This window comes from Dendrobates tinctorius, unplaced genomic scaffold, assembly GCF_039654945.1.
Source record: "Dendrobates tinctorius isolate UK_male_01 unplaced genomic scaffold, ASM3965494v1 ptg000046l, whole genome shotgun sequence".
NCBI lineage: Eukaryota > Metazoa > Chordata > Amphibia > Anura > Dendrobatidae > Dendrobates > Dendrobates tinctorius.
Window position 1 is genome coordinate 19,489,573 of NW_027361714.1, and position 15,974 is coordinate 19,505,546.

The 15,974-nt window shown below is 39.1% G+C and overlaps 1 protein-coding gene across 1 annotated transcript in view; it reads right to left on the minus strand.

Annotated features, from left to right (window-relative positions):
- TRDN (triadin) overlaps positions 1 to 15,974 on the minus strand; it is a 477,806-nt gene that overhangs the window by 405,432 nt on the left and 56,400 nt on the right. The window contains exon 2 of the mRNA XM_073576110.1: positions 4,246 to 4,455. Within this exon, the coding sequence (XP_073432211.1) occupies positions 4,246 to 4,455 (210 nt within the window). The remainder of the gene's footprint in view (positions 1 to 4,245; positions 4,456 to 15,974) is intronic.

Genomic DNA, 15,974 nt, shown 5'->3' on the forward strand with positions numbered 1-15,974 from the left:
TTTAAGTGGACGGGGTGAATTAATCCCGTGGAATGGATAATCAGGGGACCTGTGATGGGTTCGGTTTGGCAGGGTTGATTACGGTATGCTTCCAAGCTGGCGATGAGCGGCTGGGGGTAAGACTCAACCTGGGGCCAAGGTGGATTTTTTTGAGAATTGGTGGCTTTAAAACTTTGGGGCTTCGAGGACCACCTCGTATGGTAAAAATGTTTGGCTTTAAAATGTTAAATAAAATGTTTGTAATATTTGTTAATAAAAGGCTGCTGTGGCCATTAAATCCATTAGATGTCTAGTGTATTTAATTGGGGGAGGTGTTTGTTCATAATAACTGGTGGTGGCGATCATTCAGGGGAACTACGGGCTTGTTTCAAGCTCACTTGAATCACGAGTACCCTCATGTCATGGAGTGATGACACATATTTGATATACAATTGAACAATTTCCGACCCAGCATGTGTATATACAGTTAATTTCACTATTAAAATTAATCTAATAAAATTTTCATTCATTTTTCAGAATCCAAAAGGAATGGAGAAAATAAAAAATTCAATCTGATGAAGACGGGATAAGAACTCACTAAAGGATATGAACTCATCACCATTCAGCTAGCCATCTGTCTGTGCCACACTCTCAGTCAGAACAATGTAACCTGAGATGAAACTGTATGCGTATATACCAGTAATTTAATTTAAGATAAATTTCCACCACTAACTATAAGGCTGTAACCAGTGTATATTTATTAATCAAAAATGTAAATATTTTATTAAAAAAATTATATAAAATGTATTAATGAAATAAAAAAAGTAATAATAAAATTTAATAATAAAATTTGATTATAAGATTTCTGATTTTTGTTTTTCTTATTTACTTATATAATTTGTACCTAGTACAACATCGGATCTCTATATTCCTTGAGAGAGATTTTTTATCACTAAAAAGATAAAAATCAAATATGTGCCATCACTCCGTGAACTCTGACACCAGATGTCACGTCAGTAGGTCTTTTTGGCGCCGGTTTTGGAGTTTGGAATGTATATAAGCGTTGTAACATCACTGTCTTCACAAGTCTCTGTGGCAATGTTCCTGAAGAAAAAGTCATAGACTTTGAAACGCGTTGAATAAACCACCACAGTGTATATAGCGATATCTGGATTTGTTTGTCACAGCAGCGCGGATAATATCCACATTTATCTATTATACCGTGTCTGAGAGGTCGTCTTACCGACCTGTGGATCTGCAGCAGCTGATTTCTACATCCTTTCAAACTGGGCTATCAGGTGAGTAGCTCCCTGTCATTAATTGGAAATAATCAGTGAGGTAAGACCCTATTTGCGTTTTTTGTTTCCTAAATATTTTACTTTTATTTCTAGAAAGATAGACCCCAGAGGATAATAAGGGCTATTTCATTTACTGACAATAACTTCACTATGAACCAAATTTCCTTAGAATCAAGATTTTTTAGATTTGTACTGCCTAAACTGCGGGCAGCATGAATCAGATCCTGGCTATGTGATCATAGCCAGGTATGGTTTACTCTAAAATGCCCTTGCACTTCAGAGAAAGCTAGTTTGAACAGTTGTCCGGGAAGGGTGAGCTATGACTAGTCCTATGCGGACCCCAGCTGGCTTCTCCAGCTATTTTATAGGTTCTTCCAGAGTTAGAAAAGCCATCAAGGGGCCACGTTGGATTAATCATATCTCTCCCTATAGTCCCTGGTCGTCTTTTGAATCCATGGCCATTGGTTGGGTCAGCGTGAATCCAATGACAGGTTCTTTTGAAGCTGGTAGAGAGATTACTGATGGTAATAAATGACATTGTAGCTATATTAGCTTTATTTCCATATCTACAGTAACATCAAATTAAACACACGATGTATGAGGAATTGAATAATGAACGGCATGCATTTGTAGCAAACATTAAGTAGAGTGAACACTAAATATAAATTTACATTTTATTATCTGAATATGAATAAGGAAATGAGAATGGCAGAAACTTTATTACATTTTCTGCTGAAATTAATCCTACCGTCAAATTTGAGAAAGGCAGGAGCTTCTCTATGAATAGGTATAATGAACTACACTATTAAAGCAAAGGTAATGCTGATTAATGGGGAATCAACTGAAGATTATATTTTGTAATTAACTATTTATTATAAAATTATAGCTGTCTGAAATTAAAATGCGTTTCAAAATGGATTACATTTCTTTGAATAAGTAATTTTATTTATTTTGCTGAAGACATTTGCTCTAGTTAAGAATTAGTATTATGTTTTATCAAATTATTTTACAATAATAAAATGATAAAAAATGCAATGCAGAGGTATCATTCACTGATTGTTAATACATTATTGTAGTTCTAATGTCACAAATCATTGATAGGTTGATTGGGCTATTTTACAAAGTGATAGTTGTTAATCTGTTTTGTTTTTCTCTTTTATTTAGCTTGATTATTGGTATTTGTAAATTTTTTACATTTGTGACCACTACTGTATATTTTAGCTATCTGATGTACTAATTGACACTGAAAATTTTTACAGTGGACATAAGAAGAAAAAGGCATCGTTAAAGCTAGCCTTCCTTGACAGGTAGCATTTAAAAAAAGCAAACTAAAGTTTGAGTGATTATTGTGTACTTTAAAATAAATCTACTGTTTTGTCCCTTACATTTGACTTGCTTTTATAGGTTATATTATGTTTTTTGCCATATAATATGTTTATGAAATCTTATTCATTCAAGGGGTTCTGTGGTGAAAACAAGATATCACACATCCAAAGGATAGGTTATAAACTTATTGATTGGTGGGGGTCAAACCACTTGGGACTCAAACCAATTGGCAGAATGGAGAACTTTTATCCTTGACGGGGCACTTTTGTTCCTGCTATAATAGAGTAACAGTACATATTTCGACCGCTGGTCATTCCATTCTCTATGAGGTTGCCAAAGAAGCCAAGCACTGTGTTCAGCAACCCCATTGAGGTTGAATAGAGAGGCAGTCGAGCATGTGCTCTGCTGCTATATTCTAAAAAGGATAAGATTTCCCTATACTGCGAATGGGGCAGGTCTCAGGCTTCAGACCCCAACCGATCAAAAACTTATCACCTGTCGTGCGAATTGTAATTACTTCATTTCACTGGAGAATTACTTTAGCCCTGAGTTTTTCTAAACTGTGGATTCTAACAGTTATACGTGGCCCTAAAGAAGTTTTGAAGCAGCACTGGGAGTAGTCTGAGTTATCATGATCAAAGGAAAGTTTGGGAAAGAGTAGTATGGCAAAAAAAAAATAAAACATTGAGGAAAGAATAGTCTGGTCCATAAGAGACCTGGTAAAGGAACGGTCTAGCACAAAGTACAGCTTTAATAAGAATAGCTAGGCATATAGGAAAGCTAGAGAAGAAATGTTACAGCACACAGGCAAGCTGAAGAAGGAATGGCCTGGTATATTGGAAACTTCAAGAAGAAATGGTCTACACATAATGTAGGGAAAATGTAAAAGGGATACCCTAGCAGATACTGTAGGAAATCTGGGGAAGGGATGATCTGTCACATAGCAGAGATGTAGAAGGAAAGGTCTAGAACATGGTAGAACAGTGGAAGATAATGTTTAGCACATAGCAGAGACTGGGGACATATGATGAGCTGGGAAAAAGACAGTCCAGCTCTAAGAAGGATTGAGGAAGGGATGGTCTTCATGTACAGAAGCTGGAAAATTAGTGGCCACTACATAAGAAAGGAGAAGAATAAAAAGGTTGGCACATATAAGGGCTAGAAAGGATAATAGGGAATGGTAATGCCAAAGGGGTTTACTTATATGACAAAACATTTGGCAAGAAACAGGCAGCAATGTAAAATAGAAAAGAGCATAGATGACATAATTGGTGCAGCCATGTAAAGACTGGTGGAAAGCATGGGGGTGGCAGTGCTTTTCTTATTTTATCATATTTCCTGCCTTTAGCCAAAAAGTAAGTTCCGTAAGAAGCGGTCTACATCCAACTATTAAGATCTAGCAATTGATAAGAAAAATAAACTGAGTTCCAAAAAGTCGTCATTGCACACTAAAGCCACAATGCTAGTAGACTTATTACCACTGTTTCCTAGGAGGCTACTTGAGCCTCAGAGAACATTTAGTAAATATATAAATGGAAAATATGTTACACTTAATTATTTATTACATATGTTTTTCTCCATTGACAGTTTTTAACTTTTTAATTCAGTTAATATTATACTGTTTGCCAACATGTTAACCTACCGGCAAAGTTTTTGTAATCCACTAAATCGAAAATTACAATAGCAACTGCAGACCACGTCACTATGAGGGCAACCACAAGAATCCATGCAGCTGGGGAGCTGAACGTTGTCTTTAGGTCTTGTGAGACTGATTTTGTCAACTTCAGTGTTGGTTTGTGGACAGTTCCATTTTTACCATCTAAAACCGTTGTTGTAGTGGTAGATGAACGACCTGTGTGACATATGACACAAAAGAAGGACTTAAAATATAACATGTTTCAGCATGAGCATTAAAAAACAAGCAATGGCAATAATAAAGGAGAATTAAAATCTTTTTTACATGATTATTGAACACTGACAGGTTTCAATGGCTTACCGACATCTAAGCATCCTCAATAAACAGTGCCCATATTAAAAATTCCCATCATAATGAACTGAGCTACAAGAGCCCAATGTCCCAGCAGGACTTCTTTCTGGTTTATGCTGGCATGTGACTGGAGCTACATGGGGATGGGTGATAGCGTATTTAAATAACTAAGGCACTCACCTTCTGTCACAGCAGATGTACAGACAGAAAAGGGGGCTGACTTAGCTATTGAAATAAGCAGTCATCCAGTCCACTTCACATAGTTACGAGCCATCATGCTAAATGCAATTCTATGAATATGATAGATACATATCATCTATAGATATATATAAAAATTAGCATATGTATGTGTGTATGTATGTGTGTATCAAGCCATGCACTTTCCACATAGCCCCACCCACTCCACATAGACACACTCATTCCACACACAAAGCCCCGTATAATAAATATCTAATCTATACATATATAAGGTGGGCCATTAATATGGATACACCTAAATAAAATGGGAATCGTTGGTGATATCAACTTCCTGTTTGTGGCACATTAGTATATGGGAGGGCGAACATTTTTCAAGATGGGTGGTGACCATTACAACCATTTTGAAGTCGGTTGTTTCAGATGCTGCACATCTCATCTACAGAGCATAGACAATTGCCTTCAGATGACCCCAAAGATAAAAGTCTAAGGGGGTCAGATCAGGAGACCTAGGTGGCCATTCAACTGGCCCACTACAACCAATCTACTTTCCAGGGAACTGTTCATGTAGGAATGTGTGATGGTATATGGCCACCGGACCATGGGATGGAGGATATGCATGATGGGTATATGGGCACTCGACTATGGGATAGAGGATGTGTGATGGGTATATGGGCATGGGACCATGGGATGGAGGATATGTATGATGGGTATATTAGTACTCTACTATGGGACAGAGGATGTTTGATGGGCATATGGGCACTCGGCTATGGGATAGAGGATGTGTGATGGATACATGGGCACGGGACTATGGGATGATGTGTGATAGGTATATAGGCATGGGACTATGGGATGGAGGATATGTGATGGGTAAATGGGCATGGGACTATGGGACGGAAGATTTGTATGATGCTATATGGTCACTGGACTATGAGATAGAGGATGTGTGATGGGTATGTGGGCACTGGACTAGGGGATAGAGGATGTGTGATGGGTATATGGGCACAGAACTATGGGATGGAGGATGTGTGATGGGTATATGGGTACGGGACTATGGGATGGAGGATATGTATGATGGGTATATGGGCACATCACTATGGGATGGGAGATATGTATGATGCGTATATGGGCATGGTACTATGGGATGGAGGATATGTATGATGGGTATATGGGCACATGACTATGGGATGGGAAATATGTATGATGCGTATATGGGCATGGTACTATGGGATGGAGGATATGTATGATGGGTTTATGAGCACTGGACTATGGGATGGAGGATAATCATGACAATTTGTTATAACTAACCACAGTTAGTTACTATGCCTGGGCAACGCTGGGCTCTTCAGCTAGTTTTATATAAAGTTAAAAACCAAAACAGTACAGGACATAGTGGAAACATTTTGGCACATAATTTACTTACTTGAGCTAATGTAACTATATTTTTAACTGAATATCCCCCATAACTGAAGCACATAAAAAATAGCAGGTTGGTGAATAGTAACTTATTGAAAGCTTTTAAGTAGCAAAAAATAAACAAGCTTAAAATGCATTAATTCTACAAATACAGACAATGAAAATATTAATCAGAGATACTAGAGTTTAGCGTTGCTGCTAATGCAGGTTACATGTGGGGCTTCATTATAATTAAACTTTATGTAAGCATTTTTGCATATAGAAAGTTTTGATCAATCTGGCAAATATACAGATAAAAATTGTTCAGGTATTGGTAGCTTCCATATTATTTTTAATACTTTAATATAATTCATGGCCTTTTTGAAGCACATTTATAAAAGTTACAGGTAGAGATGGGCAAACCCGAGCAGTAAAGTTTGACGTCCGTACGAAACACCTACTTTTCGGGCACAGACACCAAACACAGACTTCACCAGGAAATCCGTGTTAATGTTCAAGTTCAGCTGCCCGAACACCAGGTTTTTGTCACACTGTCATGTGCATGGCAGCGCAGCAAACACCGCTTCTGATCAGTGGGTCAGAGAGCTGCGTTTCCCACGCTGTCAAAAGAAAACAAAAAGAAAACAAATGAAGTAGGTTCCCCTGTTTTTTTGCTAACCAGCCAGACAAAACTCACAGCTGGGGGCTGCAACTCTCAGCTTTCAGTTTCAGTAAGGCTAGTTAGAATGAAAAGACGGGTCCCCATGCTGTTTTTTTAATTATTTAAATATATAATCACAGATACATGTCCAAATTTTATTTGAGGGTCAGATCATGGGTAGGATAAGAGAACAGTATAATTCTATATTTATCCAACTGCCCAGCAATCCCACAATGGTGTGAAAATCGATGAACGAGTGTTTGTAAGAACAACCATTCCCTTTTATTGGCCGTGTAAACATGGTTCAACTAATATGGCTGCAAAAAGACAAATATTCTTCAGGTTCAAGTGAGGGAAAGGAAAAAGATAAAGGAAAGATGCAGATGCACAACCACAATGTATGATCCAGTTCACCCCATAAGAGCTAATCTTTCCCTCCTGATGCCAATAGTTGATCGACTGGACTAAATTTTCAGACAAGAACTTTACACACTTACACAAGCATTAATCACCACAATCTGAAAAATGTTTTCAGCAACGTCTACATAGCAAATAGTTCAGACACACCCTCAATAAATTAACTGAGGTAAAACGATATATATTGCTCTAATAAAATAATTATTTATTAAATGTATATCTTAAAAACAGAATAAAAAATTCAAGACAAAGAACAGATAGGGGGAACTCATGCTCAGGAAACACAATATAACAGATGTAAATAATAAGCGCACATGTAACCATAAATGACAGTATCCAAGAATCATTAGATATATCCTTAAAAATGCTGATATATTGCACTGACCATTAATATATGAAAGCATATGACAGAGCTAATACTGAAAAAAACATACAGTATACCGTAAGAAATAAAGTGCTCAGTGCTGTAAACATGGTTAATCAGTATTGCATGATATAGCAATCAGTATTACTTTTGTAGACTATCAAAAAAGGGGCCAGGGCAAAGATATACATCTTTAAATAATGATCCATCTTTTTCCCATCACATAAGTATGCAGATCAAACCAAACATGGTAGAAACTTACAGGTAAGGTGTGCGGTATTCCCGAGTTGGCTCCCACCCCCGACAGCGCCATTTCGCTCCGTAGCTTCTTCCAGCGGGGCATAGGATACATAGTGACTAATAGCCATTTTATATAGTGCAGTGTGATTGCTAATTGCCTTCCTTGTTTGATGGTGGGAACAGACCCTGCCAGTGATTGTTTCTACTTTTTATCATGACATTAGCATTGTCTGCTTGCATTCTTCCTTGGGGGTTACATCGCCTACTTTAGGGACTCCCAAGGTCAGCCATCGTTAAGTGGGGGCACTATATCGGCTGTCAAGTAGGGTGCCAACCTCTGCTGCTAGGCAAGTTTGTTCAGATAGGTAACAGCATAAAGGGTATTTTCACTTATACATATCATTTTATATTGTATATATTAGGTGCCGGGATTCTCCCTCTGCACAGGATGTATCCCAAGCCTTATCTTCTCCTGCGGACCCCCATTCGGACTCAACCACAGTGAATGCTGCTCAGCAAAGACGTTGGTTTCAGCATCTTGCTCAGACTTGGGTTGTGCGCTTGGTTACTGCTGCCTCTCCAGGTTCAGCTATAGTAACTATCAATAGTCAGCGGCGAGCAGTCACTCCTGAGGCTAAGTCCAGGATTCACTGTACTGAGCATGCTCGTGAGGTGGCGACCTCCCATTGGTGGTCAATAGTCAGCTGCTTAGGTCCCATGGTGAGTCCGGATTGGCCAGCGAGGAAGTTCCTTTCTGACTGGCCTAGTCTATAAAAGGATCTCTGAGGCTATGATCACATTCAAATTTGCGTCGTATGTGCTTAGGGCTTCAGCTCTGCCTCTAATGGCCTGTGTCTGTGTGCTGTGAGTGTATGCATTAGTCATTCCTGATGAGGCAGGTTATCCCCTATACAGGGCACAGTATGGCCACGCACCTTGGCATGCATCATTTATTACACAGGACACAGTCAGGCCACGTGCTGGTGCATGCTCCAGTTAGTTTACAGGGCACAGCCAGGCCACGCGCTGTGGCGCGCACTTGTTAGTTAGCACTTGCAGTATAGGGCATAGACTAGCCACGCGCTGTGGCAAACACCTGTTAGCACATGCTGTACGTAGAGCACAGTTTATACACGTGTTCTGACACATTGATTCTTTACTGCTCTGTGGAGTAACAGGGCAGGTTCTTTATGTTCAGTTCACACTGCATGATGTTAACGCAGTGTACTTAGCCTTAGGTGATCTGTAGCATTGTTCCGCTTTGTGGAGCAGCAGAGCGCAGTTCCTTCGTGCTCCATTCACACTGTGCTCGGTTAACCCAGTGTGCTTTTTGTGAACGCTTGCAGTGCAGCGCCGCCATTGTTCACATTAGCTGCAGTTTTACACCTCTGCACGGTGGACCCCGGGTTGCGAAAGCTATTCATTATAATATTATACTTCGTGCATTCCACCAACCCTAACAGTATATTAATGCATCTTATATATATCCTAAATGATGCCATTGGATTTCATTCACCCATATTTCTCTCTTTGACACTGACCTACCCACATCATTGAACCTCAGCTGACCACTGGCCTGATTAACTTTTCCTCGTCATCCCCACTAATGCATGAGTGGGTGATTGACTTCACTTAATTGTAGGGTTAAACAAGGCAGTAAGGGTCAGCGGTCGAGGAGCGGGAGCGCCAGTCCCATACCAACATAATTTAGGGTGTCAACCTCCATTGGTAGGTAGTGGTCAAGATGAGGGTCCTCTACACAGAGTGAACTCAGTGAACTATTATTGTATGGTGTCTGTGTTGGATGTTAACAATCATTGTATTAAAAGTTGTATCTTTATATCATTTTTTTCTTGGGGCTTCCTATGTAAGCTTAACAGTAATTTTGAACCCCTTTTCTATAAATAATTCTGATTAACACATGACTTAGGAGATACACTCTAACCAGAATCTTTATTTCCAGACATGTGTTTTGGGGGTTTTGCGACTCTTCAATGTACAGCAGAGGAACTGGTTAATTGGATTATTCTAAATCATGTGCCAAGGCTTTTAAAACAGTGTATATTAATTTTTAGGATTGCTGTTTCCAACAGGTGGCACTAGATACACTGCTCTCTTCCTCTCTCAAGAGGCTATTTGCATATTTAATTTCCCAGGGGAGCATTACATTCACTATGAGTATCACTTGGCACGCTCGACAAAGAAGAAATGTTATCTCTTAGACCAGCAATCAAAGGTCTCTCATCCAGGTAACCAGTTCCCTCTCTTTACACTGATGAGGGGAAAACACCTGGAAACACGTGTCTGCAAATAGAGCTTTGGTTAGCTACTTGTCCTAAGTCATGTGGCAAGGCCCTTTAAAAAAAAGTCAATATAGACTTGTATGATTGCAACATCCAACAGGTGGCACTAGAGTTCCTGTTCTCTTCCTCTGTGTAGATGCTACTTGCGTATTGAATGTCTGAGAGGCAGACGCTCTTTTGTCTGGCTTAATGTACAATGCATGTTTGTAGACAGCTTTTGTGTATAAGGATGACCAACTATTTTTCAATATAGCAAATGAATAGGAAGGCAAAATTGAACTTATTTATAATGCATCTACAATAAAATATAAAGTAATCCAAAAAAAAGTTAAAAGTTAAATTGATGATGGTATCTGTGTACCTAAACTTTAGAATATAAAAATTATTTAAAATGACAAAAACGAACACTTGGGCATTGATTAGATTCTTGGCATCATTTGAAAATACAACATATTGCTTAGTAAATTTGTTAGTTCTCTCTGACAAAAATTGTCAAGATGGAATATTCTTAATTAAAGTTGTTACATAAATATTATTCGGCATGAAGCCAGTTCAACAAATAGCAATATAGATGGGCTGTAAACAAGATATGTAATCCAAGTAATTAGACTTTTTATAAGTAAATATTTTATGCTTGAAATTTTTTGCCCTATCCCTATGTAAACGCTTTGCCAAGACTGTAATGAAAATACTTTACAGTTCAATCTTTTTGCCTAATTGCTTCTTGTTTTGTCACAATCCTCCTCCATGTCGGAATCTATTTCTGTGTAGTTGAAAATCTTGTCTTTTGAAACCGTAATAAAACCAAAGTACTGTACTGTGAGACAGATTTATGGGCTGGGTGCTAACATGAACAGCTGTGATTGCAAAATGCTAAACTGCTAACTATCATCCTAAAGGGAAACTTGACGTGTGCATGAAAAATATACGATTGACAAGAAAATGAGGGGTTGAAGAAACATAGAATATTTAGCCTATATAACGGTTTGTTTATCTTAAGTGTTAATTTGCTGATATTTTTCAATTCATGAACACATTTAAGTTTATTTTATTCTTTACTTAACCCCTTTCCTACATTGGACATAATATTCCGTCCATGTGACCTGGGCCCTAAGTCCCATTGACGGAATATTACGTCATAGCGATCAGCGGCGTCCACATGGTGAGCGCCGCTAATCGCGGCTGGGTGTCAGCTGATTATCACAGCTGACACCCGGCACAATGTGTCAGGGGCGGTCATGGACTGCCCCCGACACGTTAACCCCTTGCACACCGCGATCAAACACGATTGCAGTGTACAGGGGGTTAAAGGGAAGCATCAGCAGGGAGGGGGCTCCCTCCGTGCTTCTCTGAGCCCCCCACAGCAGCACAAAGTGCAGCGTTGCTGCGGGGGGCTCTTTCCCTACAGGTTCCCGGATCCAAGATGGCGACGAGGACCTTCGGGGGCCTGTAGAGAGCTGGCTTCCTCAGTGCCTGCAAAGCGCAGGCATGAGGAAGTCTGCGTCAATGCCTGTGACAGATCGCTGATCTGTCACAGTGATCTGTGATGTGACAGATCAGCGATCTGTCACAGGACAGTTATTTCCCCCCTGGGACAATGTAATAAAATTAAAAAAAGTGTAAAAATAATTTTTAAAAAATCGCTAAATAAATAACGAAAAAAAATATTCCCTAATAAATTCATTTTTTTAAATAAAAAAACAATAAAAGTACAAATATTTGGTATCGCCGCGTCCGTACCGACCCGCCCTATAAAACTGTCCCATTAGTTAACCCCTTTGCGAACCCCTTAAAAAATAAAAATAAAAAACGAAGCAAAAAATAATGATTTATTATAATACCGCCGAACAAAAAGTGAAATAACGGGCGATCAAAAAGACGCATATAAATATCCATGGTACCGCTGAAAACGTTATCTTGTCCCACAAAAAACGAGCCACCACACAGCATCATCAGCAAAAAAATAAAAAAGTTATAGCTCGCAGAATAAAGCAATGCAAAAATAATTATTTTTTATATAAAATTGTTTTCATTGCATAAAAGCGCCAAAACATAAAAAACGACATAAATGAGGTATCACTGTAACCATACTAACCCGAAGAATAAAACCACTTTATCAATTTTACCGCACGCAGAATGGTGTAAACGCACTCCCCAAAAGAAATTCATGAAACGCTGGTTTTTGTTCATTCTGCGTCCCAAAAATCGGAATAAAAAGCGATCAAAATGTCACGTGCCCGAAAATGATACCAATAAAAACTTTAACTCATCCCGCAAAAAATAAGACCTCATATGACTCGGTGGGTCAAAATATGGAAAAATTATAGCTCTCAATATGTGGTGATGTAAAAACTATTTTTACAATAAAAAACGTCTTTTAGCGTGAGACATCTGCCAAAAATAAAAAACCGCCATAAATAGTAAATCAACCCCCCCGTTATCACCCCCTTAGTTAGGGAAAAATAATAAAATTAAAAGAAAATGTATTTATTTCCATTTTCCCATTAGGGTTTGGGTAAGGGCTATGGCTATGGTTAGGGCTAGGGCTAGGGTTCGGGGTAGGGTTACGGTTAGGGCTAGAGTTAGGGCTGAGATTAGGGTTAGGGGTGTGTTGGGGTTAGGGTTGGAGTTATAATTGGGGGGTTTCCACTGTTTGGGCACATCAGGTGCTCTCCAAATGCAACATGGCATCTGATCTCAATTCCAGCCAATTCTGCGTTGAAAAAGTCAAATGGTGCTCCTTCCCTTCCAAGCTCTGCCATGCACCCAAACAGTGTTTTACCCCCACATATAGGGTATCAGCCTACTCAGGACAAATTGCAAAACAACTTTTGGGGTCCAATTTCTCCTGTTACCCTTAGGAAAATAAAAAATTGGGGTCAAAAATATCATTTTTGTGGAAAAAAATGATTTTTTTATTTTCACGCCCGGGCGTTATAAACGTCTGTGAAGCACTTGGGGGTTCAAAGTGCTCACCAAACATCTAGATAATTTCCATGGGTGTCTAGTTTCCAAAATGGTGTCACTTGTGGGGAGTTTCAATAGTTTAGGTACATCAGGGGCTCTCCAAATGCTCATGACACCCGCTGACCATTCCATCAAAGTCTGCATATCAAAACGTCACTACTTCCCTTCCGAGCCCTGACATGTGCCCATACAGTAGTTTTCTCCCACATATGGGGTATCAGCGTAATCAGGACAAAATGGACAACAACTTTTGGAGTCCAATTTCTCCTGTTACCCTTGTGAAAATAAAAAAAATGGGGACTAAAAGATCATGTTTGTGGAAAAAATACGATTTTTTTATTTTCATGCCTGGGCATTATAAACTTCTGTGAAGCCCTTGGGGGTTCAAAGTGCTCACCACACATCTAGATAAGTTCCTTAGGGGGTCTAGTTTCCAAAATGGTGTCATTTGTGGGGGATTTCCACTGTTTAGGTACATCAGGTGATCTCCAAAGGCAACATGACACCCACAGTCCATTCCATCAAAGTCTGCATTCCAAAACATCACTACTTCCCTTCCGAGCCCTGACATGTGCCCATACAGTAGTTTTCTCCCACATATGGGGTATCAGCGTACTCAGCAGAAATTGGAAAACAACTTTTGGTGTCCAATTTCTCCTGGTACCCTTGGGAAAATAAAAAAATTGGTGACTAAAAGATCATGTTTGTGGAAAAAAAGCAATTTTTTTATTTTCACGCCCGGGTGTTATAAACATCTGTGAAGCACTGGGGAGGTTCAAAGTGCTCACCACACATCTAGATAAGTTCCTTGGGGGGTCTAGTTTCCAAAATGGTGTCATTTGTGGGGGGTTTTCACTGGTTTGGTACATCAGGGGCTTTCCAAACGCGACATGGTGTCCAATCTCAATTTCAGCCAAAAACGTTAAATGGTGCTGCTTCCCTTCCGAGCTCTGCCATGCGCCCATATAGTGGTTTACCCCCACATGTGGGGTATCAGCGTACTCAGGACAAATTGCACAATAACTTTTATGGTCCTGTTACCCAAGGGAAAATAAAAATTGAGGGTGAAAAGATCATTTTTGTGGAAAAAATATGATTTTTTAATTGTACGGCTGTATGTTATAAACTTCTGTGAAGCCCTTGGGGGTTCAAAGTTCTCACCACACATCTAGATAAGTTCCTTGGGGGGTCTAGTTTCCAAAATGGTGTCATTTGTGAGGGGTTTCCACTGTTTTGGTACATCAGGGGTTTTCCAGTCGCAACATGGTGTCCGATCTCAATTCCAGCCAAAAAAGTCAAATGGCGATGCTTCCATTCTGAGCTCTGCCATGCGCCCAAATAGTTGTTTACACCCACATATGGGGTATCAGCGTACTCAGGACAAATTGCACAATAACTTTTAGGGTCCTGTTACCCTTGGAAAAATAAAAATTGGGGGTGAAGAGATCATTTTTGTGGGAAAAATATGATTTTTTAAACGTACCGTTGTACGTTATAAACTTCTGTGAAGCCCTTGTGGGTTCAAAGTTCTCACCACATATCTAGATAAGCTCCTTGGGGGGGTCTAGTTTCCAAAATGGGGTCACTAGTGGGAGGTTTCCACTGTTTAGGTACATCAGGGGCTCTCCAAACGTGACATGGCATCCGATCTGAATTCCAGCCAATTTTGCATTGAAAAAGTGAAACAACGCTCCTTCCATTCTGAGCTCTGCCATGCGCCAAAACAGTGGTTCCCCCCACATATCAGGTATCTGCGTACTCAGAACAAATTCCACAATAACGTTTCCAGTCCAATTTCTCCTGTTACCCTTAGCAAAATAAAAAAATTGAACCTGAAGTATTTTTTTTGTGAAAAAAAGTTAAATGTTCATTTTTTTTAAATATTCAAAAAAATTCCTGTGACACACCTGAAGGGTTAATAAACTTCTTGAATGTGGTTTTGAGCAACTTAAGGGGTGCAGTTTTTAGAATGGTGTCACTTTTGGGTATTTTCTATCATATAGACCCCTCAAGGTGGATTCAAATGTGATGTGGTCCGTAAAAATAAAATGGTGTTGCAAAAATGAGAAATCGCTGGTCAACTTTTAACCCTTATAGCTTCTTAACAAAAAAAAATTTTGGTTCCAAAATTGTGCTGATGTAAAGTAAACATGTGGGAAATGTTATTTATTAAGTTTTTTGTGTGCCGTATCTCTGTGATTTAAGGGCATAAAATTTCAAAGTTGGAAAATTGCGACATTTTAAAAATTTTCACCAAATTTCCATTTTTTTCACAAATAAACGCAAGTTATTTGAATGAAATTTTACCATTAGCATGAATTACAATATGTCTCAAGAAAATATTGTCAGAATCACTGGGATCCATGGAAGCATTTCAGAGTTATTACCTCATAAAGGGACAGTGGTCTGAATTGTAAAAATTGGCCCGGGAGTTAACGTGCAAACCACCCTTGGTAGTGAAGGGGTTAATATAAGACATTTCAAGCTTGTTTTCAAAATTTTATTTATTGGAAAAATAGAAGTACTCCCTAATATTCTACCCCTTTAGGATTGTGAGGATCTGAGGTTGTGGGTTTTAAAAATCCCTTAGGCAGGTTAATGATGAAAATATTTTTTATTCCATACATTCATGAATGTACAACAAATCCAAGTAGATGGCCAAAATACAATGTCCTCAAAACACAAGATCCCTTCCCCGGGGTCGATAGTCCCAGTGTCCAGGTATCAGGCGATACCCATTGTCTCCCAACTTTTGGTTTGCCCACAGATTTTGTAATTCCCTCCAGTATAGCCTGTAATCACAGCCCAGGCTCCTCCAAGCTACAAATTTCACAATCGACGT